At 47.5% G+C, this 25,671-nt stretch overlaps 1 protein-coding gene across 1 annotated transcript in view; it reads left to right on the plus strand.

Moving 5' to 3' along the window:
- Positions 1-25,671, plus strand: part of ABCA4 (ATP binding cassette subfamily A member 4) — a 166,462-nt gene that overhangs the window by 91,411 nt on the left and 49,380 nt on the right. The window contains exons 28-43 of the mRNA XM_088022838.1: positions 1,413-1,537; positions 2,007-2,105; positions 2,909-3,095; positions 6,031-6,125; positions 7,623-7,655; positions 8,978-9,083; positions 9,196-9,270; positions 9,502-9,671; positions 11,345-11,522; positions 14,707-14,822; positions 15,787-15,934; positions 19,347-19,470; positions 19,833-19,962; positions 22,237-22,357; positions 22,805-22,867; positions 24,050-24,156. Of these exons, the coding sequence (XP_087878964.1) occupies positions 1,413-1,537; positions 2,007-2,105; positions 2,909-3,095; positions 6,031-6,125; positions 7,623-7,655; positions 8,978-9,083; positions 9,196-9,270; positions 9,502-9,671; positions 11,345-11,522; positions 14,707-14,822; positions 15,787-15,934; positions 19,347-19,470; positions 19,833-19,962; positions 22,237-22,357; positions 22,805-22,867; positions 24,050-24,156 (1,877 nt within the window). The remainder of the gene's footprint in view (positions 1-1,412; positions 1,538-2,006; positions 2,106-2,908; positions 3,096-6,030; positions 6,126-7,622; positions 7,656-8,977; positions 9,084-9,195; positions 9,271-9,501; positions 9,672-11,344; positions 11,523-14,706; positions 14,823-15,786; positions 15,935-19,346; positions 19,471-19,832; positions 19,963-22,236; positions 22,358-22,804; positions 22,868-24,049; positions 24,157-25,671) is intronic.

Here is a 25,671-nt window from a genome sequence, read left to right on the forward strand (position 1 = left end):
AGCATTGTGGTCTGAAAATATGCAGGGAATGATCCTAATCTTTTGGTACTGGTTGAGACCTGATTTGTGACCAGGATGTGATCTATTCTGGAGAATGTTCCATGGACACTAGAGAAGAATGTGTATTGTGTTGCTTTGGGATGGAATGTTCTGAATATATCTGTGAAGTCCATTTGGTCCAGTGTGTCATTTAAAGCCTTTATTTCCTTGCTGATCTTTTGCTTAGATGATATGTCCGTTTCAGTGAAGGGGGTGTTAAAGTCCCCTACTATTACTGTATTGTTATCAATGTGTTTCTTTGCTTTTGTTATTAATTGGCTTATATAACTGGCTGCTCCCATGTTAGGGGCATAGATATTTACAACTGTTAGATCTTCTTGTTGGATAGATCCTTTAAGTAGGATATAGTGTCCTTCCTCATCTCTTATTATAGTCTTTGGTTTAAAATCTAATTTGTCTGATATAAGGATTGCCACCCCAGCTTTCTTTTGATGTCCATTAGCATAGTAAATGGTTTTCCACCCCCTCACTTTCAATCTGGGGGTGTCTTTGGGTCTAAAATGAGTCTCTTGCAGGCAGCATATCGATGGGTCTTGTTTTTTTAATCCAATCTGATACCCTTTGTCTTTTGATTGGCATTTAGCCCATTTACATTCAGGGAAACTATTGAAAGATATGAATTTAGTGCCATTGTATTGCCTGTAAGGTGACTGTTACTATATATTGTCTCTATTCCTTTCTGGTCTATATTACTTTTAGGCTCTCTCTTTGCTTAGAGGACCCCTTTCAGTATTTCTTGTAGGGCTGGTTTGGTGTTTGCAAATCCTTTTAGTTTTTGTTTGTCCTGGCAGCTTTTTGTCCCGCTATCTTCCCGAATATCTCCTCGGATTCACTTCTCCGCACGTCCTACTTTCCAGAAAGTGGTCGCTTTTCTGTTCAGAGAGTTGCTGCTATTCTTTTCTTCGATCTCCTGTTGAGTTCGTAGGTGTTCCGAATGGTTTGATCCCTATCCAGCTGAATTCCTGAGACCAGACGAAATTTAGGTCTCCTACTCCTCCGCCGTCTTGCTCCTCCTCCCTCTTTATATATATATATATTTTTTATTCAGATACAGAAACTCTGGTTCACCTCTGGCTGAACATTGGCTACCTCAGTGCTCAGTGTTCACCTACTTCAGCCATTCTTCAATGGCCACCAGAACATTCTTTTTTCTCCTACACACCTTGCCTTTGTGCGTCTTCCCTTATAATGTTCCCCAGAAGCCTGACCTTCTTCACCAGGGCCCAGTTATGAGGCTGCAAGATGTTTAGAAGAATGAGTGTGTGTGTGTGTGTGTGTGTGTGTGTGTGTGTGTGTGTGTATTTAACCTACCACATACCACAGCCCACGTTGCCATGTTTATTCTCTGACAGATTGTGCTCCCAGCCACTTTTGTGTTTTTGGCTCTGATGCTCTCCATCATCGTCCCTCCCTTTGGTGAATATCCGGCTTTGATCCTTCACCCCTGGATGTATGGGCAGCAGTACACTTTCTTCAGGTGTGTAGACTCATTCCCTAAAGATCATCATTCACCCCCATGGGTTGTGGGGCTCCCAGATCAGACTGCTTGGTGGGACCTTCCCCTTTCCACAGCAACCAGTGTGGTAGGGGGCCTTGGACTGCCCTCAAAAGGAAGTTAATGTACCCATCACTTGGGAAAGGTGACCCCAGGTAGACAACCAGGACTGCCAGGAGTAAGGAAAGAGAAAGTAAAGGTTGGGTGAGTAGGTTGAACTCCATCTTTTTGAGGAGTAGACATGATATGCCAGCAGATTGCCAGGCATGTGGGAGTAGCACATTCCCTTCCCAGGAGACCTACAACCACCCCTAGGCACCATTCTGTGGCTTGAATACATTCCCAGTATGGAGCAGCCATTCAGTGCATGCCTGTCGAGTTGTGTGTTGGCTGCTTTGTCCCTTTGTCCCAGTCATGTATCTGTCAAGTAAGCCCCTCTCACTCTGTCTAGTTTGGACCAGCCAGGCAGTGAGCAGCTTGCAGCACTTGCGGATGTCCTCCTGAACAAGCCAGGCTTTGGCAACCGCTGCCTGAAGGAAGAGTGGCTTCTGTAAGTCCCTGCACACCCCTGTTCTCCCAGCAGCGGCTGCCCTGGGGGAGCCCTGAGGGCGGGGTCCCAGCATGGCAGGTTGCAAGAGGCCCCAAGTCTATCCTGCTGTCTGTTACACAGGTGCTTACACATCCCTGACCGTCACCTTGCCTCTCCTTCCAACACCCATGTGCAAGGGTGTCACCACCTCTTAGGAAGCTCCTGTGTCAACAGTCAGCTCTGTATTTCTAGAATTCCCAATATAGAAAGTTCTGTACTGAGTTGACATGTGCTTCCCACAACATATTTGAAAGGAATCTGAACAGGGAAAGGAGGGAGATGTGGGACGTGCTATTGTTTAATTGGACCTAGAATGGCATTAATTACATAACTTTCAATTCCTGTAAGTACAGAGAAGGGAGTTATAGAGGGTAGTTGAAATCCACTAAGAATCCTAAAATTTCAGTATAATTTTAACGGCTTCTCTCATCCAGTGTTTTTCAGAGTTATAGGTAAGGACCAAAACAGACTAATTTCCAACTCCTCTTTTATTCTGTTTCTCAACAGCTAGAGGTGCCAGGAGGAAGAAGGCAGATAAAACGGTCCACAAAGTAGATAGTTATTGCCCAGCCCCACACCTAGTCAATCAACAAAATTCTAGTCTTAATTTTTTTGAGCAGAAACTAACCTCCAAGAATAGAAGAAGATGCGTGGGTCTGAGGAGATAGAGGAAAGGCTAAGGAGAGGGTTAGGCACTATTTCTTATTTTTAGGGATTTTTATCAACTGGAGCTGCTTGTGAAATATTTTCTTGCCTTCTATGAGGGAGTATCCCTGTGGCAATTCAACCCCCTGGAAGACTCCTTCTGTGTCCCCGAACATCACCCACCTGTTCCAGAAGCAGAAATGGACGCCAGAGGACCCCTCACCCTCCTGCATGTGCAGCACCAGAGAGAAGCTCACCATGCTCCCTGAGTGCCCCGAGGGCGCAGGGGGGCTCCCGCCCCCACAGGTACCTCGACCCTCCGTGGGAAACCAGGGGCCCCGAGTCTGCCTGTGACAGCAGAGATTGGGGGAAATGTACTGTGCCTCCCAAGTTTGTAGACGACTAACATTTCAAACTGACAGCTAAGTGAAGGGCCAGAGGAGTCCTCGGGTTCTCTCAGAGGGGCATGCTAAAGGGCCCTGTCACAGCCAGTAGCTCCATTTTCCACCAGGTACTACCTCTTCAATCTAATAAAAAAAATTTAATCACTAAAAAAAATATACAAGTTGGGATGCCTTGTGGCTCAGTTGGTTAAGCGTCTGCCTTCGGCTCAGGTCATGATCCCAAGGTCCTGGGATTGAGCCCTGCATCAGGCTCCCTGCTCAGCGGGGAGCCTGCTTCTTCCTCTGCCTGCCACGCCCCCTGTTTGTGTTTTCTCTCTCTCTCTCTCTGACAAATAAATGAATAAAATGTTTTTTTTAAAAACATTAAAAAAAGAAAAAATATACAAGTCATGTATGCTCATTATAGAAAAATTAGAAAATACAGTTAAGTCAGAAGAAAAAAAATCATCCTATAGTTAGAGATAACCAATGACATTTGCTTTTTATCCATTCAAACAGGATTATGGTCAAAATGCTGTCTTGAAACCTGTTATTTTCACTTACTATATCATGAACAGAGGTTCATGTCAATAGATATACATCATCACTTTTAATGCCTGCATACTATTCCACTGTTTCATTTAATTTGTGTAACTAACCTCTCATTGAACATGTGAGTTTTCAGTGTTTTCCATTCCGATGTAGTGTCCATTCAAATGCATATGTATTTGCACACTTGTTAACAACTTAAAACATTTGCCACATGCTGTGTAACTAACACGCATATACATTTAGACCCACTCATCCCACTCACTCAAACACACTCTCCTATTCAGCCTGGAATAAAGCCAAAGGATATGGGCTTCACTCAGAGCTGATAAATTGTACACATCAGGAAAATGGGGGTGTTGATGCAGTCTTCTCTAGGGTTCCTTCCTGTCCTAACATTCTTTGAATGATGGTAAGTCCTGATGTGGAAGTGCTCCATCCCTGACTTCTAGAATACACAGAGATCAAGTAGTAGGAGTCTTTTATTTGATAGAATTTTTAAGAAAATAATTTATCACAAATTACCAGACACGAGCAACTGTTCCAGCCTAGTTTCTACCAGGGTAGCGTGGCAGGTCCCCTAGGTGCCATTCTCAGCTTGAGAAGCAGGTGACAGAGTGAAAAGAGCAGGGCTATGGAGATAGACCGATGTAGGTTCAAATCCTAGCACAACCCCTATAATTTCTGTAACTTGGTGCAAGTTAGCTGAGCTTTCTGGACCTCAGTTTCTCTGGCTGTAAATTAAAACAACAATTTCTCTTTCATAAGAGTATAAGGATTAAGGGAGACAATGAATATAGAGCATTTAACACAGTGCCTGACACACAGTAAGCATTCAGTAGATGCTAGTTCTCCTGCATTGGAGGAACCAAGTGAAGAAAGTGAATTGAAGGGAATAAAATGGGGAAGGGGGGTGGGGAGGCAGAAAGTGTATAAAAATGAAAAGAATGGTATGTGATGGTATGTGTGATGTGTTTTTAATGCCACCAGAAATACCCTCATCTACATCTGAGTTATGCCCTTGACACCTCAGGTTCTTGATTGACCAAAACTGAACCAACACTATGTAGACCCAAATTTAAAGTAATACTGCCACCTGGTGGCCAAACTCATGCGCTTTTTGACTCTTTTAAAGGCGAAACGAGCTTCCAGTTCTAGATACATTTTGAAAGCAATCTGTAAATTGTAAGGGACTGTTTGAATTCTTTCATCCATGTCACAGATTTATTGTTTCACCTACATTGCAGGTAGTATTCTGAGTGCTGGGGACACCACAGAGAAAGTCCCTGCTCTCTGAGAATTTAATCATACAGGGAGGTAACAGATAAAAACAAGGAAGCCGATGAATTGGAAAGAAAATTTGAGAGATGCAGATGAGAAGATAATGCAGCAGTAGGTTATGATAGAGAGTGACTAGAAATAGAAAATACTTCTCTGAGGAGTAAAATGGAGGCTGATAACTTGAACGATGATGAACTAGCCATGTGAGGTTGTCCGGGCAGAGCAATGCAGGCAGAGGGCACGGCCAAGTGCAGAGCTACCTCAGGAATGAGGGGTGTGCAGTGGAGAAGCAGGGAGGACAGATGGGGAGGGTGAGGAGTAAGGAGAGTGGCGGCCGAAGGGCTCAGAGAGCAGGGCAGGGCCGGATTGTGTGGCCGTGTCAGCCTTGGTGATGATCCTCAGGGAACCTAGGGTTTATTGGAATGGGAAAAGCAAGAGCTCTAGGGTATTCTGATCTACATTTTCAAAGCTCAGTCTGGCTGCTGGGTGGAGAATGGATTTTTTTTTTAAAGATTTTATTTATTTACTTGTCAGAGAGCGCACAAGCAGGGGGAGAGACAGAGGGAGGGGGAGAAGCAGACTCCCCGCTGAGCAGGGAGCCCGATGCGGGACTCGATCCCAGGATCCTGGGATCATGCCCCGAGCTGAAGGCAGATGCCCAACTGACTGAGCCACTCAGGCATCCCCGGAGAATGGATTTTGGAAGGCCAGGGTGGAATAAGGGAGACCAGTCTGGATGTTTCTGTCAAGGTCCAGGTGAGGTCTGAGTGGAGGCTTGGACTAGGGTGGTAGTCTGGAACTGGAGCAGTGGGGATGGAGTGGAGATTTATTTTGGAGTTGGAACTATCCTATCTTGTCAATGGATTGGAGAAAAGAGAGGAATCCAAGATGGCTCCCACATCTTTAAAGTGGGAACTAGGCATATGCCAGTGCTTTATTCAGTATCTTCCCAGCTGCTGAGTCCATAAATAATTTTTAGAGAACAAGCAGATTCCAAGGTGACTAACACAGATGTCTTATTGCCTCAGAGAATACAGCGCAGCACTGAAATTCTACAAGACCTCACAAACAGGAACATCTCCGACTTCTTGGTAAAAACATATCCTGCTCTTATACGAAGCAGGTAAGAAGAGATTCTTTCATACTTTACAACCTGGCTCCCTGTAGAAAGTACTAACTGGAGATGGAAGGTAATTTATTCGCACAACTTATTGACAATCAGGGCAGTGGAAATTTTCTTTTTCCTGATTTACCCAAAAAAGCAATAGAGACATATATAAAGTAAAATGCAGCTTAAGCTTAATTTTGTTTTCATTTTTTGTTTTGTTTAGGCCAAGCAGTCTTAAAGTTTAACCCGTGCACCATTAAAAATAAAATAAGAAAGCACAGAATGCATCCAATAATGCAGTCTCATGTTTTAACTAGTTCAGAAAGAGAGGCAGCATTTGGAAGGGACAGTAAAGGAGAAAAAGGAGAGAAGCAAGAGGGAAAGTAATGAGCAAAAAGGAGAAAGGAACAAATCAGACCAACGTAGGAAAAAAGTGGCGGGATGGCAGTGTGTGAGGGAGGCCACAGGTTGGCCAGGTTTGCCGCAGCTTCTCACACCCTAGCTGTAAATTCTCCTCTCGGTCACTGCCCTTCAGTACGCCCACCCCTGAGGTCTTCTGTGCGCGCCCCCTTCTCTCAGCTCAGCAGCTGCTCCTCAAGGGCGTGGCAGGGAGATGGGTGGCATCAGCAGCCCCTGTCCAAGCTTGACAAGAGCATGCTCTAGAAAGGGGGTCATGGGGAACCCTGATCCAGTCCCCATGTGCTCTGGGGCCTTAAAATAAAACACATACTGTCTAATTTTCATAGTCCTTTCAGTTGCTTCTTCTGCCAGACCCTGAACAAAGGATAAACGGACTCGGTTAACTAGAACACGCTGCCAGTGGGGAGAGCAGCTGCTGAGAAGGCAGTGCCAAGCCAGCTCTAGCAAAATGAAAAACACCGTCCACGCACACAAATAAGAGCAGCGTGCATAGTATTTATTCAGTAATGCAATAAAACCACAACCATCCCAAACTTTGCTCTCAGCAATGAATTTGCAATATGGAATTTGGGATTTTGTGCTTGATGACAGTGATAATTTGGGGGCCTGAACTGTGAAGTCTAGAATTGGCATCTGCTCATTACTTCTCTTCTCACCCCTGATTGGCTGGAAGTCAGTCTCTTAACCTTGGGCTTGGATTAAGTCAGTCCTTCTCCCAAGTGTGCAGGTGATTAATATTAGAGTCTTGTTTGTGCAGGTTGGAAGATGGGAGGGCTGCAGCCTTCACTCCACACTGTATAGTGGTTGCCCTATTTTCTGGGTCCAGATGGTCTGACAAATGACCTGACCACAGGACCACCCAGAAAGCCCAGAATGCAGGATGTGACTTGGAGAGCCAACGGTGGAACCCAGTCCTTCCTCTGCATGTGTACTTGGGCTTGGCTTCTGGGCCGAGAAGCTTCCCGTTGTTTGGATATCAAGAAATGCAATACTGCCCTGCAAGACTGAGCGGCCCCAATGAGTGTTTGGAAGGAAAGTTAACACTACCGCCTTCCTTAGGGTATTCATTATATGATATGTTTTGGCTTTCAGCTTAAAGAGCAAATTCTGGGTCAACGAACAGAGGTAAGAAACTACTTTTGTGAAATTAAAATCTCAGATTGATGCATTTAAAATAACTGCACATTAAAAAAGCTACACCTGGAGCCACATGGGCTGTTCTGTATGTACTCAGGAACTCACAAGTTGTGTCCTGAAGGATATGTGGCTAAGCAATAGATCTCCTTGGAGGATATATAGGGGAGGAGGTGTTCCCCTAAGAGGCATTCCAGAGCATTCTCACTCAGAGGGGGTTCTAAAACTTCACAAGGGTAACAGTTGAGAGGGCTACGTGACAGGACATGTAACCCAAGCCTTGCCACTCTTTGGCCCATCCCTCTTGAGCCTCAGGGAGTCTGGCCCAGCCCCAGACTCACCCCATTCCTGCCGCATTCTGGAGGCTCAAGTAGTTTCAGAGGCTTGGAGGATCAATCAGGAATATTCTAAGAGTGAGCTGGCCTCCCATGGTCCCTCAGCGGTAGGGCCTCTAGAATGAATGCAGAGCTGCTTAACTTGATTTCCTGGGTGGATTCTAAACCATGAAAGGGAAATCTGGCCTTTAGCATTGCTCCGTAGAGGGAAGTGTGGGGCCTCAGTTGAAGCAGAAATGGGTGGGGCAATTTGAGTCCCCGAGAAATAAAGTTCCCCTCCTCTGCCTTGTCAACAGATTAATTTTGTCTTATCAAGGAGTTTGGCTTTTATCCTGCCACTGAAGGGCTTTACACCCAAGAGTGACAGGCCTAGATTGGTGTTTGAGCATGATCGCTTGAGACTGCCACACAGTGTGGAAGATGGGTGCAAGCAGGGGAGAGCCGATGCTAGTACCCCAGTTAAGGTGCCAGAAACAGAGTTAGGGCAGGGGATCTGCAAAGCACAGGAGTGGCACCAGAAAGGAATCCTTGGTTGGGGTGTAGGGAGAGTCAGGGAAGACCTCGAAGATGACATATGACAGATGAGTCCGAGTTGGCCAGATGCTCAAAAAAGGGAAAGGCACTCCTGGGAAACTAGCAGCCCCACCTCAGCAGAGACGCCAAAGCAGCCTGGACCAGCGGGGGCTCTGGAAGTGATCTGACATGGCTGGAATATGCCACTCGAGGGAAGGCAGGAGGAGGGGCGACGTTGGAGAGGTGGGCAGAGACCAAACTCAGTAAAGATTGGGACTTTTCCTGGTGGCAACAAGGAAGCGTTAATAGTTGGTTTGTAAAGTGGAGCCGTGTTGCTGACTAGTCCGGACAACTGCCCCCAAAGTACACATTTCCCTGTAGAAACCAAGAGAGCTATTGACAGGTGTGAAGCACCACAAGCATGGTTTGTGGCCCTGACTTGAGGACTTCTTGTTCCCTTGTCAGGTACGGAGGAATTTCCATTGGAGGAAAGCTCCCAGTTCTTCCCATCACTGGGGAAGCACTTGTTGAATTTTTAAGCCATCTTGGCCAGATGATGAATGTGAGCGGGGTATGTAAACAGCCTGGAGATTTGGGTGGAACGTCTGATGTGCTGGTTATCATGAAACAGAAATAATCATGAGTGCTAAGTGGGGGAAAAAAAACCCTGTGCTGTTTTCTAGGGCCCTATCACCAGAGAGGCCTCTAAGGAAATGCCTGCTTTCCTTAAACATCTAGAAACTGAAGACAATGTTAAGGTACTGGTCCTGCCTCATCTGCCCTAGAGCTAAAAACTCACGTGAGCTAGTTGCTTTAGTTTTTTTTCCCCAGCTTAATTACATTCCATCCCTCCTCCTGTTGAAATCTAGCCTGGAATGTCTTCCAGCTGCCAAACCCTTCCTCCTCCTCCTCACATTCTTTCTCCTGCTGCTCATTTTTTCTTAAAACAGCTGTAGCACAGCCTAACCAAGCCCACCCCTGCCCTGTAGGTGTGGTTTAACAACAAAGGCCGGCATGCGCTGGTGAGCTTTCTCAACGTGGCCCACAATGCCATCTTACGGGCTGGCCTGCACAAGGACAAGAACCCCGAGGAGTACGGCATCACTGTCACCAGCCACCCCCTGAACCTGACCAAGGAGCAGCTCTCAGAGATCACAGTGTAAGCGGCCGCCGTGGCCCCCAGCCTCCCAGCTCACCAGTCGCCCTCTCCACTCTTGGGACACCCCGAGAGGATTCTCACGAACGTGAGCTGCTGGGCTGGATGGCAAGGTTCTTAGGCACACAGGAACATGAGACGTTCAAATGCCTCGTGTACCAAATGGCTTGGCCATTCTTTCTCTTCATATTTATTTGGAAAGTAAGCATAGATTTGGTTCTCTTCCCTTTTGGCTCTTGATAACAAGTTGTTCCTGGAGCTTACACAAATATTCTCCTTACCAGTTTGCAAAGTGACTGCCGGGAACTGGGAAAGCTGAGCCAATCTTTCATCTCCCTGGGAGTAATCATCTTAGATTCCGGTAATTTCCCTCAGATGGCCAGGCTTTCAAGATGTCGACAGACCCTTGCCTTCCTCAAGCTTAAGCTCTTACTGCACAGCTTCAGGCAGTAAAAGACATCAATCCCGTGCAATTTGTAGTATGTGTGCGCCATTCGAGGCCTATATTCGGTGGCAATGGCTTCGTGAGTGCCGACTTCTTCTGGGAGACTGTGAGGGTCCTCATGTTCCTATCCCAGTGTATTCAGTGCCCTGAACACTCGCCCCGAACGTGCGAAGTGTCATTGGCTAAAACTTGGGCCCCGGCCCCCTGGGCCTTCCTTTGGACACCCTCTGAGGCCCTCAACTGAGGAAGAATCGTCTGTCCTATGCCAGTTCTCTCTTGGCCCAGGTTTCTCCATCTCCTGCCAAGCCTCTTGAATCTGAAATAAGAAATAGGAATCTTCTGTGGTTATAAAAGTAGTATATAAAATAGTATATGATCATTAAATAAAGTGTATAGAACAGAGTTTTTTAAAACTTATTTTCTACAACCCTACACAGTTTAGGGTCTTGCCTCTAAACATTTTTGTGGGTTTCCTTCCAATTATTTATTCTCTTCTTCCTGTGTGTGTGGATCATGCCCTTTGTAGTTTCATCAGGGCAGTGCCTGGCACACGTGGTCCCTTGTGGGAATTAGTAGGAAGTGCTCCATTCTCTGTGCAGGCACTGTCCCACGCCAGGGCCGTGCTCATATGTGAAACTTAGGTGGGACTCAGCCCACACCTGCTGCCTTAGCCACATGCTTTTTCAGAGATCAAGGAAAGGGTGAAGAGAGCCAAGCTCCCGTATAACCAGCCTGTTCTCTTTTCACTTAAATTTACATTATGAATATTTCCCCGTGTTGTGATAGGTTTCTTGAAACCATTATTTAACTAGTTCTCGCAGACCATATCGCTGTCTACATAGAAAATCCAAGAGTTATCTATAGACAAATTATGAGAACTAATAGGATTGTAGTATGTAAGATTAATATAAGGATCCATTTCTATACACCAACAAATTAATTGGGAAAGGTAATAAAATTTGTTTAGATTATTATATTAACATGGAAAATGTTTGATATTAACATTAATATTAGTATTCGGTAGTAACATGGAACCGGAAACCCACAGATACCCACTTAACCTGAACCCAGTTTGACTAGCACAACTGAGTGAAACAACAAGCTTCCAGGGGATTCTGGAGGCCATCACCTGGAGTTGGATGAGGCCTTCCCAGAGCCTGACTCTGTCCTTCTCCTGCTTCTGCTTCTCCTTCTTCACCTCTCTCTCACTGTGTCTCTCCTCCTGCTGCAGGCTGACCACTTCGGTGGATGCTTTGGTTGCCATCTGTGTGATTTTCGCCATGTCCTTCGTCCCAGCCAGCTTTGTCCTTTATTTGATCCAGGAGAGGGTAAACAAAGCCAAGCACCTCCAGTTTGTCAGTGGAGTGAGCCCCACCACCTACTGGCTGACCAACTTCCTCTGGGACATTGTAAGTGTCAGGTCATGGCACGTCCCTTGCCTCCATGGGCCTACAGTGGGCAGGTGTTTGTCTGCTCTGACTGAGGGGACATGGTGGGATGGGCTGTTGGCGGGTGCTATGCTGAGGGCCTCGTGTGTTCACTGTTTCTTGGAAAAGCACAGAATTAGAAGCCCCAAGCTGGTGAAGGATGTGGGACTCAGCTTAACAACTGCTGAGTTGGGGCTCTGTGTGCCCTGCACCAAGGGGCCTTCTGACCCACTGAGTAATCCCTGTACCACAGGCATGAGGCTGGCTTTCCTGGGAATAATCTGGAGCTGAAGAGGTAATATCAAGAGGTCCTTCATCCTACATTCTCTTCTTACATCCTGATCCACCCCTAAAGGGGGAAGGTTGGAACTTCTCCTGTGGTAGAGTCACCAAATCAATATAGGACATCAGTTAAATCTAAATTTCAGATAAAACAATTAATGATTTTAGTATAAGTATATCCCACCTGCTAAGTATTGCATGAGACATACTTATACTAAGAAAATGTATCGGTTGTTTATCTGAAACTCAAATTTAAATGAGCATCCTATATTTTTATTGGCAAAACGTGGCAACCCTACCCAGTGGTCTTACTTTGCTTTCCCAAAGTAACCAGACCTCCACTAAATCAGATTAGCCACCACTTTAGGGAATAGAAAGAAAAAATTATTTATCAAGTCAACAGCAGATTGCCACCTCTCTCACAACCAGGATTGTTGGGGGGCAGAAAGGAGTCAGGATGGGTTACTTTATGATAGGCCTCAGGGTCAAAATAAATTGGCAGCAAAGCCCTAATTGTAATGTAGCAGTGATCATTATGACACCAACTCCAGGGTTTTCTGGACACTGTGGCTAATAAGATCCTTTGTTTTATCCCAACATTCTAAGACTAACATGAGTCTCCATTGCATGTTATGGTAAGATATATCATGATGGAGACCAATACAAACAACCTTTTTCACAGTGGTTTTGAATAATGATGACAAATATTAGGGTTTATAAGGACATGGTTTCTTTTATCTTAGCTCCCTAAACGCCGTCATCACTGAACAATACAAAACCAGAAATCATCAGTAGCAACTAAATTCTTTCATCTCTATCCTGTCTACCTGAGAAAACACTTACAAACACATGGGGAGGAGTCAGAACCTTCACACCTCACTTTGGACAAGAACATCATCTGTAGCTACCCGTACTGCCCTGCCTTTAAGCATGAAAGGGGCAAGGCTCACCTGCACTGAAAAGCTATTAAAGTGCTGGGTTTTGCATTCTACTTTTTTTTTTTAAAGACGAAGATTATAGAATTTACACTTTGGGCTGACACATGCATGTGCCTAGCTACAGAGATCTCTGAGCCTAAGGAGAAATATGTGGATAGAAGGCTAGAGTCAGTGTCTGGATTGGAGGTGGTACTAGCAAAGTAGACACTTGGCAGACCAGTGAAGAGTTAGAAGACAGTGAATAGGACGCTAGCAGGCTTCTGAGGCTCTGAATCTGAACTCTAGGATCTGTAACGTTGTTGCTTAGCACCCTCATTAGCCAGCAGCAAAAAGATAACATATATGCCCCAGGGTCATTGTTCAATGTGAACAAATACTTATTGTTTATATCATCCACTCAGCACAGATAGGATGTTTTAAGTTCTTATTTTTTGTATGTCATCTGGTTTTCTTTTAAATTTTGAAACAGTCACAAAATTGTTATAAATATGGTTCAAAACTTTTTTTCTGGGCCATTGGAGGGTAACCTCCCGACAAGATGCCCTTCGCACACATACACACACACACATACACACACACAAGCACCTCCAGTGTCTACCTCCTATGAGTGAGGACACACCCCATATAATCACAGCGTAACTGTCAACACCAGGACACTAGCACTATGCGTCACCTCCATCTTTTCCTCAGACCCCACTCAAATTTCACCCATTTCCCCAATAATGTCTTTTATAGAAAAGGATCTCGCTCAGAGTCATTGCATTTAGTTGTTCTCTCCAGTCTCCTTTAGCCTAGAATGGTTCCTAGTCTTTTCTCAACATGCACAACCTTGACACTTGGGTTGTGACACTTGTGAAGATCACAGGCCAGTTATTTTGCAGAATGTCCTTCAGTTTGAGTTTGCCCAATGTTTTCTCATGATCGGATCCAGGTTACAGCAGTGGTATCATGAAAGCATACTCTGCTGCATCTGACCAGGTAGCTTCTGATTTCGGTTTGTTCTGTTACTGATGATGGTCACTTTGGTCACTTGATTTAGGTGGTGTCTGCTGAGCTCCTCCACTGTAAAGTTACTCTTTGCCCCTTTGTAATTAATAAGAATTGGAGGAGAGGTACTTTGAAGCTATGTAAATATCCTATTTGTTATCAAACTTCCAGGCTCTCTGTCTTTCCATATTTGTGACTCTTCTCCAAGAGTGAGAAACTGTACCCACCTGAGCAGTACCCCTGTATGTAATAAGTTTCCCATCGCTGCCACCATCCTCTCCCTCGTGTGGCACCCTTCTCTCCCTGCTCCAGCTGCCCCACATTTGGAAGTCCTCCTCATTCTGTTCCGGCTCTGATAGCCCCAAACAGATCGACCCCCTATAAGGATACCCTCCTACACCCCACACCAGCCCACCCTCTGTGGGATGTCCTCCTCACCCTTCTTGGGTTCTCATCCTGCTTGGGACCACTGTGACACCTCCTGAAACCCCACTGTGGCTGCCCACTTCTCCCTATCTGTCCTAATGGCTTTAGGACTGAATTGTGTAGGAAGAGAGGAAAGGGATAAAGCGATAAAAGGGTATCATCTATTTGAGCTTCATGAGGCCAAGGACTAAATATTTTGAGTTTTTCTGAATTCAGGAGACATGCTTAGAAAGTAGAATCAGTAGGACTTCGTGACCAATTAGAAAGAGAAAATGAAAGATCAGGTGGATTTTTATAATTCATTCTCTCAAAAGATAGAGGCTGAAGGTTCCCTGCACTGGGAGGTGGGAGTGGGGAGTGGTAGGAGGACTAGGGACAACTTAAAGTATGTTTGCTGACCAAGAACTATTTAGACAAATAGAATCAGAACCCCAGACCACTGCTGGAGGAGCCTGGCCCAGCCCTCGTTTTACGGAACAGGAGATAGAGGTCCTGAGAAGTTAAGTGCCTCATTCTCCTCTTCTCTCTTCAAGATGAATTATGCTGTGAGCGCAGCACTAGTGGTGGGAATCTTCATCGGGTTTCAGAAGAAAGCCTACACTTCTCCAGAAAATCTTCCTGCCCTTGTTGCACTGCTCATGCTATATGGGTGAGTTGTTTGGGCCATTAGCTAATGCCAACAAAAGGGAAGCCACGGGAGGGTTGTGCTCTTCTGACAGAAAACCAGGGTTTCCGGCAGCCAGATTAGCTTCCAGCCCCCGGCAGGGTGTGCAGCTACCAACCAGGAATCTGTTTCGGACTCCACACACAGAGCAGTTCCTGAGGCTCAGATGAATCTTCTTCCACTCAAACTGGGGCCTGACCAGGGTCTGGGAGTCCGTCACTCTCCTGTCCCTCACCCGGCTCTGATTCTGATTCATCTGTAGCCAACCTGTCCATCTTGGTGTCTCCAGCTAGACTGGCCGAGAGTTATTTGCACACAGAAGACTGCAGCTGAAAGGCTGCCCCTGAGCCAGGGTCAGAGGATGACACAGGGATTAAATCCTGTAGAATTCTAGAGCAAGGCGTGCAACTTTACATCCAGGCCTACCCCTCACTGTGTATGTACCTGTGGACAAGTTATTACCCCATCTGGGCCTCAGTTTCCTCCTCTGTAAAATGCAGATAATGACACCTGGTCCTAACTGCGAGGGCCAGTGAAGCCCTGCCGGAGCATCTCTCTTGAAAATAGAGAATTCAGGAGCCAGCGTAACTACGACATACCAACTCAAGTCAACTGTAAAGATGAGCCTCCTGGGATCTCAGCTGGGCTTTGCTGATCTAGACTAGAGTGGGAAGCACTACCACTACAGAGCTGGCCCCTCTGCCTTGTAAAAGGCACATTCACAGCCACCATTTCACTTGCTCCTCACAAAACCCTGTGAGGTGGTCAGGGAAGGCATCATGATCTCCCTTCAAAGACGAGGAACAAAGACTAAGGGACGGAGCAGCTTTCTGGTCCTCCTGGGACTCTCGCCAGTGCAGACTCGTCACCTTGTGTGTGGGGAATGCATTATATCTAGTGGTACAAAGACTGCAACTCTGTCCCACTGCATTGTGTCATTTCCACACAGATGGGCAGTCATTCCCATGATGTACCCAGCATCCTTCCTATTTGATGTCCCCAGCACAGCCTATGTGGCCTTGGCTTGTGCTAATCTGTTCATTGGCATCAACAGCAGTGCCATCACCTTCATCTTGGAATTATTTGAGAATAACCGGGTGAGCATAACTTTTGTGGCTTCCTTGTTTGATTACTAAATACTAGAGAGAGTATTTGATGGTCAAGCAGATCCAGGGGCAAGTACTGTGGCTGGACAGTCGTAATGCATATGTGAACGTAGCTTCCTCCTTCCCTCCCTCTCCCCCTCCTTCTGTGCCTGCCTACCTGCCTCCTTCCCTACACTTTCCCTCCTCCCTTCCTTCCTTCCGCCCTTCCTACACTCCCTCTTTCCTCCCTTCCTTCCTTCCTGCTGTCCTTCCCTCCCTCCCCCCACCTCCTCCCTTCCTTCCTTGTTTTCTTTAAGCTCATTTAACTCTAAGTTTATTTGTGTGCTCTGAGTGTCATGGTTTTCTGAGCCTGTTCTGCAAGCTATAAATGGCTTTTTGTGATCCTAAGCTTTTAGATTTTCTTACTCCTTCAGAGTTTCCTTGGTGATTTTGGGTGTTAGGTTTTTGTACACACACACACACACACACATTCACACAAACATGTGTGAGTGCACTGATGTGATTTCAAAGCAGCAAAAAGGCATACAAGGAAGTCTCCTTCCTACCCCTGTCTCTGAGTCACCTGCTTTGCTTCTCCAGAGGCAGCCTTTCATTTCAGTTTCTTAGGTGTTCTAGCAACAAATAAGCAAACGCATACATTTTCTTTCTCCCACTTTCTTACCCATATTGTGACGGAGTAACATTTACTATTCTACATGAAACTTCATTCTGAAGATAGGGTTAGAAATGTATGGTGCTAAATGACTCACTTTTCTGAGCTACGGAGTGCAGTCGTCCTGTCCCGCTCCCCAGACATCTCCTTGCCCAGAAGGAGCTGGACAGGCTAAGCCCTGAGACACTGGCGATGGCTTCAGGGCTGTCCGTGTGCCCCACTCCCACGCGCAGCCAGCTGTGTCTGCGCCTGGCTGTGGCGGCCCGGAGCGCCCTCAAGCACTGGCACGCTCACCAAGCGCCCGTGTCCCCAGTGGCCTCTCCAGCTTGTTCCTCCCTCACTAGGTGTTCGAGTGCAGAGGGTGGGCACCCGCCAGCACATCAGCACTGCTGTCCTGTGGCCCCTGTCCCCACTCCCACCTTGGGGCCCTGCTGAGAGGACCTAAGGCAAATGTGCACTCGCCCCCAGTCCCATGGCCTCCTGACGGATGCTTCCCCAGGCCTTGTCACACTTCCTGCCACAAAACCCCATTTGTCCCATGACTGGTAAAAAACATACCATGTCACAGTCAGAGCCCAGAAGAGAGAGGGATGAGAAAGAACACAGACTCTGCTGATGGCAGAGCCTCCTGGCAGACTGAAAATGCCCCTCTTCAGAGCTGTTTGTCACGTCCTCACAGCCCACTACGTCTTTTTTTTTTTTTAAAGATTTTATTTATTTATTTGAGAGAGAGAATGAGAGATAGAGAGCACGAGAGGGAAGAGGGTCAGAGGAAGAAGCAGATTCCCCGCAGAGCAGGGAGCCCGACATGGGACTCGATCCCGGGACTCCAGGATCACGACCCAAGCCGAAGGCAGTCGCTTAACCAACTGAGCCACCCAGGCGCCCAGCCCACTACGTCTTAAGAGATTGCGTTACTTCAGAAAAATTAAAGAGGAAGCGCAAAGCAACTCAGAACACTCCCTCCTGAGGGCTACATTCGTTTAGCCGACATTTACAGAGCAAACCCCCTTCCCCTGCTGCTTGCTTTCATGCAAGTCCGGAGAGAAGCAGATGCTACAGAGATTCCCAGGATCCCTCAGGAGGCTCCCAGGCCCCGGTAGCTGCTTTCCCTACCAAATCAAGAGGTATCAACAGGGTGAGCACCAGGTGGTGGATGTGCTGATGTAAACACGTGTGACCTGCTCATGCTACCCTGCAGGAACTCGCGTTCCAGTCAAGAAATGATCTGTGCACCAAGCTGGGAACCGATACGAACTACAGTACCTGACCTTCCACAAGACAGTGTGTGATAGAACCGCAAGGGAAGGAGGCAGATAAAACCCTGCAGATCCAAATGGGCCGAAAGAGCTGGGCTGCTGGGCTACAGGGCTCAGGAGAATCTGGGCAGAGGAAATTTAATTAAGCCTGGCCTGGAAGAAGTAGGATTTTATTAGCCCATTTAATAAATAATGAGGTGCCTACTATGAGCTAATCGTTGAAGAAGGTATTTAGAAAGGACACCAAAATAATTAGGACCCAGTCCTTATCCTCCAGGGACACTGACTAGTGGGGCCAGCAGGCAAGTAAGAAGTAATTAACCCTGGCTGACAATGTTGTAAGTACTAGGAAAGAGAAGTAGGTATTTTACATGGAAATCTGAAAAGGCTTTTGAGAGAAGGGATTTTCTCAAGCTAGCTTTTTTTTTTTTAAGATTTTATTTATTTATGTATTTATTTGGGAGAGGGAGAGAGACTCTCAGCAGACTCCTCGCTAAGCATAGAGCCTAAAGTGGGGCTCGATCTCATGATCCTGACATCGTAACCTGAGCCAAAACCAAGGGTTGGATGTTTAATGGATTTTGCCACCCAGGCACTCCTCCAGCTAGCTTTCTAAAGAAGGCCTGGAATCTTCTAGAGAACAGAAGGGGAAAGAGCATTCTTTCCTAAGAGCAATAATTAATAGAAGCTGGGGGTGCAAAGGCCTAGAGGCAAAAGAGCACTGTTCTGGGAGGAGGGGAGAGGGGGGCCATGGGGAGTGGAGCGAGAGAGAGGAGGTCATGTGAGCAAAGGTGTGGAGGCCAGGAAGAAGCCAGGTCTGTGGTAGGGAGGGGCCAGATTAGTGGGCAGCAGTGGCCTGGTCAGACTCGCCCCTCAGCATCCCCTCTGCCATCTTGGGGGAGACTCTCTCTGCCCAACATTGCTGGGCGAAAATAGCAAGCACAGTCTGACCCTCTGAAAACAAGTCCCCCCAACTCAACACACACACCAGAGAGTCCCCGGCCCTCTTTTCTACTGGCAGCACCCACACACACCTAGCTGTCCTCTGGGAGCTGAGAAGCAGAGCTGGAAGACACGCGGGGCCCCTCTCCCCTGTGGCATGAGCTGGGCTAAGAGCAGAGGAAAGAGCCTCACAGCTAATCAGGGTTCACAGCTGTACGAAGGGAGAGAGAGCCTGGGCCACGCCCCCAGCAGCTGCTGCATCTCCCAGGAACAAATGCCTTGGAGGGGGGCTCGTGTGTAATTCCCGGGTGAGTCTGCCATGACAGCTCCCCGGGCAGGCTGCCTGGCTGGTGACGCCTCCTATGAATATTCCTGCACCTCCCTATCTGTGTGACAGATCCCTCCTGCGGCCAGCCTGGTTGCTAGGCCCGCGCTGTCTGCCGGCCTTCCCTTGGGCCTGCCCTACGAGGGCACCCAGGCCCTACCCCGCTCAGGAGGGGTAGGTGGATTCAGTCCCCACAATTGACTGTCCTGCTTTTCTATGTTTCAGCCGCTGCTCAGATTCAACGCCATGCTGAGGAAGCTGCTCATTATCTTCCCCCACTTCTGCCTGGGCCGGGGCCTCATTGACCTGGCGCTGAGCCAGGCTGTGACGGATGTCTATGCCCGGTTCGGTGGGTGGCCTTTGAGACCCGTGGAACATGGCCCCAGGCCATCTGTGCGGGGGCGGGCTGCCTCGGGAGCTCCTATGCCCAACCTGCAGCCTGGGCTGGAGCCGGGCGACACTTGGTTGGTATGGGAGTGTCCTTCTGCCCAGAAGGGATCAGTTGCCTCTGTCTCTGTGGCTGAGGAGCCACAGGAGGGGTCAAGAGCAGACTCCGACTTCCCTACTCTGACTCGAGCAACCGAGATGAGAGGCCTAGGTTCAGCTCCCGCTTACTCCTTTGCATAAGGCCTGGTCTAGCTGGGCCAGACGTTGTGACTAGGTCTCTGGGAGCAGCCGGGGCAGCTGAGTGGACTTCATTCCTGTCCGCAGGTGAGGAGCACTCGGCAAATCCGTTCCAGTGGGACCTGATTGGGAAGAACCTGTTTGCCATGGCCGTAGAAGGGGTGGTGTACTTCCTCCTGACTATCCTCATCCAGCACCACTTCTTCCTTACCCGATGGTACGTTCAGACAACTGCCCTAAGGGTGCCAAGGGCAGCTCCTTACATCTGTCCAGGGACTTGGCTTCACATCCATGTAGTCTTCTGTCTCCTCACTAGCCCCACTCCATGATGGCTTTTACACCCTTAAACCCTGGCTTGTTCTGGATAACACACGGGGAGAGACATTAAAATAGGCACGTTGGAATTTGTAAAGAATCTAAACTTTAAAGTATTTAAAATACAGTATTTAATTTCAGCCGCTAATATTTAATCCCTCTCACCTCATTAACAGATACTCATTTTAAGTTGGATAATAGCCTTGCAAATGATGATAGTTAAGGGAGATCCAAAGTACTGGGAAATAGATTTAGGCATTCACAAGAAAATAGACAAGGTGGGCCCTTTTGCTAATTGGAGATATGAGAGTGGGGACAGGGAGTATATGGGGTGATATCCAAGGCAACTGAAGCCAGGAGCAGTGTGAAGGGAGAGGGAGAGGGATTGTGCCCCTCTGGGGAAAGGGGGGGCAGTGACTGCCTACCGTGACCCAGCCCAGCTGTGCCATTCTTCCCTGGCTTCTTGACCCAGGACTTGCCTCCTTCTGACATGGGCACTCAGGTTTCCAGAAGGCTGTCCCTCTGCTATCCAGGCTGACCTTCACTAGGTCTCAGCCCAGGGCCTTGAACTGCAAATCACTGGGCCCTTGGAACGTGCTTTCCTGGACAGCGCTTTGTTTCTTACCCTTTCATCCTCTCAGGCTGAGTCAGGCTACATGTCAATAAAGATACAGAGGACTTGATTTAGGTTTTAACCCATAGGGAATCGAGTTACTAGAAACAAATTGACCTCCCTACTTATAGGGCTGTGAGGATTGAATGAGATAATGGGTGCCAACACACTTAGAATAAAATGGACCAGGAAGTGGTGTTAGTTATGGGGGACAGTGTGGGGAATTGATGTCCATGGGACCCTTGGCCCTCAAAGGCCCCCTTCTACAGCTTTGGCCACATCTTGAAGAGACCTTGGAGTAGAAGGGAGGAGCCAGACTTGTTTACCAAAACAGACTCAGTAGTGGGCGCCTGGGTGGCTCAGTTGGTTAAGCGACTGCCTTCAGCTCAGGTCATGGTCCTGGAGTCCCGGGATCGAGTCCCACATCGGGTTCCCTGCTCAGCAGGGAGTCTGCTTCTCCCTCTGACCCTCTTCCCTCTCGTGCTCTCTTATCTCTCATTCTCTCTCTCTCAAATAAATAAATAAAATCTTTAAAAAAAAAAAAAGACTCAGTAGCTTCAAACTCTGGTGTCAGACAACTGAGCAAGTCTTGCAGCATTAGGCCTGAAACAGCACCAGAGAAGCATTCCAGGACCTCTGGCTTCAGGAAGCCCACGACCATGCGCATGCTGAGAGGCAACCAGGCAAAGAGAAGAAGGGAAGGGCAGAAGAAAGGGTGCTTTTGGTAGAGGACAAGCTAACCTGTGGGGAGTTCACAGAAAGGGGAAGGTGAGAGGGGCAAAAGAGGAGCCTGTAGAGGCAGAGCCAAGTCTTGAAATGCTCCTCACCTTGGTGAGGACTTCAAGTGTAAGCCTGAAGGCCACAGGGAGCTGTTGGGGTGTTTTAATCAGTCAGGTGAATGATCTGCCAGGCTTAGAAGCAGAGAGACCAGACAGGAGGCCATTTTGGCACCCAAGCAAGAGTCAGTGGTGGCCTGAATAGAAATGGAGGCATTGGGAGATGGAGAAAAATAGGTTGATTGGATAAATGGTAGACAAGACAAGATTTTGAGATGAATTAGATGTGGCCAGTGAGATTGTAGGCCAAGGTGGTCAAGGAGGGTTTCAGAGAAGGCGCTGTGTCTTTAAGGATGGGGAGGCTTCTGTTGGGCAGGACAGGAGGAAGAGAACGCTGAGGCCCTGGAAATGCCTGTAGAGGCTGGGAGTGAGTCAGGGAAGGCCAGCAGGAGCTGGGGGCCAAGACTTGATCAAATGGTTGAGAGAGGAGTTAGTTCAAGAGATAAGTGGGAGACAGGTGACATTTACTGAGTGCTTACCATAGATGAAGTGTAGTAATGACATCAGCTGCCAGGTTTTGAGTTCTGACTGTGCCAGATTCTGTGCCGAGTTGATCTTCTCCACAGTCCTATGAGGCACACACTCTTTTCCCCTCCCCACCATATGGTTGAAGGAGGTGAGGGTTAGAGAGGTTCAGTGACAGACCCAAGGTCATACATGGGGAGGCCAGGACTAGAAACCAGAGACACTGCACACCAACCCAGTCCTCTCCCCTTCCTTCCTCTAGGATTGCCGAGGCTGCTAAGGAGCCCATCATAGATGAAGATGACGATGTGGCTGAAGAAAGACAAAGAATTATTAATGGGAGAAATAAAACTGATATCTTAAGCCTAAATGAACTAACCAAGGTAAGCAACTAGGTGTAGACAAGTTAGTTTGGAGGTGCCAGTTGGATCCACAGATGTCACAACATTGTAACTTGCCTTGCAGTATGCCTACACAAGCAATCCATTTTCCTACTTTTATGTGAGGTGTTCATTGCTGTGTTATAACTTGCCTTCCAAGAACACCTAATTCCAGGGCATTCTCCCCAGTTTTCATCTTGGGCACTGGCACAGGGCCTCAGTGTGAGCCCCTGCACTGAGCCTCACTCACGCTTCTCCCTTCCGTCTCTGCACAGTGGGTCAGCTTCGAGGTTTCCTGGGGTTCACAACATCCCTCTGAACACCCGTGCCAATATGTAAGCTCCTCGCGTCAATAGTTCTCACCTAACCTATCCTCTGCTCTTTGCTCTCTCTTCCCTTCCCGCTCTAACTCTCTCTCGGTTCTCAGTCCAGTTTCTCTGCATCTTGCAGATTTATTCGGGCACCTCCAGCCCAGCAGTGGACAGGCTGTGTGTCGGAGTCCGCCCTGGAGAGGTGGGTACCCTGCAGACTCCTGTGCATGCTGCTTCTCCCCGCCTACAGCAGGGCTATCACAGAGAAATCACATGCAGCCACAGAGGTCATTTTAAATTTTCTAGCAGCCACATGAAAAAAGTAAAAAAAAAAAAAAAAGTGAAATTAATTTTGATGATTTATTTTACCTAATATATCTGAAATACTGTCGTGTCAATACATAATTTATATAAAACATTGGTGCAATATTTTACATTCTTTTTATTGTTTTAAGTTTTCAAAATCCAGGGTATGTATTATACATATAACATATGTCAGTTCAGACCAGATGCATTTCAAATGCTCAGCAGTCACTATAAGGGAGGAAAATCCTCTTTCCTCTACCCTCCTGGGTTCTCTGCATAGAGCTCTGTAAGTTGGACTGATGAAAGACAGATTAAGAAGAGAAAAACAGACAGACATTTATTAGGGAATGATCAGAGATAAATGACACGAGAGGTAGTTAGAACTTGGGCTTATATAGCGTCTTGGCAAAGGGATGATACATTTTTAGAGACGTGACAAGACAAAGGAAAAGGACCTTGAGTCAGTAGGGGTGGCAAATTATAGAAAAGGCAAATATGGGGGAAACTGATGGTAGATAAAGGCTAGTTAGTAATGTTTGTTATAGATTCCTCTGGTGCTGTCTCCAGGCTGAGAGCAAGAGAGGACACCCTGTAAACTTATGTCCTGCTTTTAGGCAAACAGGGGAGGGTAGAGAATTTTTATTTCTTTTTTTTTTTTAAGATTTTATTTATTTATTTGACAGAGAGGGAACACAAGCAGGGGGAGAGGGAGAGGGAGAAGCAGGCTTCCCGCTGAGCAGGGAGCCGGTTGCGGGACCCGATCCCAGGGCCCTGGGATCATGACCTGAGCTGAAGGCAGTTGCTTAACCAACTGAGCCACCCAGGCGCCCCCAGAGAGCTTTGTATCTGCTGCTTCTTAATTGCCTTCAGCTCAAAATCATCCTTATGCCAAAGTGGCTTATCTCGAGGTAGCAAATTCTTCTAGCCTGTAGCACACATGGCTAGTGGCCTCCGTCACAGCAGCCCAGGTCGAAAATGTTTCCCACCTACCCACACACTTGCCCTAGGGCCTCACAGTCCCCACTCCTTGGGCTGCTTGGGCTCTAGGATGAGGCCAGTCCTGTGTGTTCTCCCTCAGTGCTTTGGTCTTCTGGGCGTGAATGGAGCTGGCAAAACAACCACATTCAGGATGCTTACTGGGGACACCACAGTGACCTCAGGTGACGCCACTGTAGCAGGCAAGAGGTGAGTGTCCTGCTCCTCCCATCCCAGGGTGTCTCTCACAGGTCCTGGGCCATGTTCCCATCCCAGCATAGGGAAAGTGAGCATCACACCCTGTACTGAGGATGATCCTAAGAGCATGGAAGATCTGTGCAGAAGAGTAGGCCTCCCAGAAAGCATGGTCTAAAAAGTACAAGACACAGACTCTCTGGGAAATTTAATTGAATTGTGATTGTTAAGACATGCCCCTGTAAGCATGGATTCTTGGAAACTTCTAGGAAGCACTGTGTCAGTGGTTCTTAGTCTTTTTGGGGTTATAGACTCCTTTAAATATCTGATGAACACTTGTACTTTCTTCCTATAAAAATAGACCATTATTGGGGCACCTGGCTGGCTCATCTGGTAGAGCATGTGACTCTTGATCTTGGGGTTGTGGGTTCAAGCCCCACATTGGGTATAGAGATTACTTAAAAAAAAAATAAAGTCTTTAAAAATACATACACACGCACACCATTATCCCCCATTATTTCCCTCCATACATTTTTGCAAAGAGTTTAAGGAAATTTACTGAAGCCTGAAGCACATTTATGATCCTGCAGGATCCCTGGGTCCCAGGTTAAGGACCGCTGTGGGGAAGCACCCTTTCTCTGGATCGAGTTTCTAGATGGGGACTGGTTTAAGAGCCTTCATGGGCTTTAGTCTGATTTGGCTATTCCGTGCTGATGCTTGGCTTTGCCAGGACAAGGAGAATTTATAAAGGGAAAATTGGCATGTGTCCTTGGATTCTGAAGGGTGCCTGCTGCACTCTCTAACAAGGTGTGAGGAAACAGACTGGTCCTCTGTGGCCCAGGATCAGGAACACAAACCTACCACTGTTTGCCACTTTCCAGGCTGCTCCCTGAGCAGCAGAGCTCATAGGCATCAGATGCGCCCGGAGGAACCCTCTGCCCTGGTTTATAAATGGAGTTGCACAGTGCTGACTTCTGCTCAGCATCTGCCTGACCCGGGCCTCCTTCCCTCACCTGGGAGCCATCCTCAGCCTCATGGCTGAAGGCCCACTGGACATGGCTCAGCCAGGATGAATTTTTTTCCCCAGCCTTCCCCAGCCATCCCTTTTGGGTCTAGAGCAAAGGAACAAGCAGGGGTGAAGCTAGACCATGGTTGAGTCTGTCTCATCTGCAGATCCAGCTTAGCCTGCAACCAAGCAGGTAACTTGACAGTGGTAACAAAAGGAGTCTTGGGGGACCAAGGGATAGCGGGCAGGAGGATATAATGGCATTTACCACAAGACATCAGATGACAGTCCAAGTAAGACACAGCCTGATACCTAAAAGATGGGAGCTAGATGAAGTGGAAACTGGAACACAACTGTAGCTTTAAGATGCAGGATTGGGTTCCTCTGGTAGGGCAGCTCCCGTGAACTTGGCAAAGTACTCTCCTTGCCTCGCTGGGTGGTTTTAATTGGCCCAGCTGCACCTGAAGTGCTTTTTATTATAGTGGGGGGCTGCATGGCGCCTCTCTGTCCCATCCTGTTGCATC

Source organism: Eumetopias jubatus, unplaced genomic scaffold, assembly GCF_037043125.1.
Source record: "Eumetopias jubatus isolate StellerSeaLion01/CBP00866 unplaced genomic scaffold, mEumJub1_p1.0 scaffold_4, whole genome shotgun sequence".
NCBI classification, from domain to species: domain Eukaryota; kingdom Metazoa; phylum Chordata; class Mammalia; order Carnivora; family Otariidae; genus Eumetopias; species Eumetopias jubatus.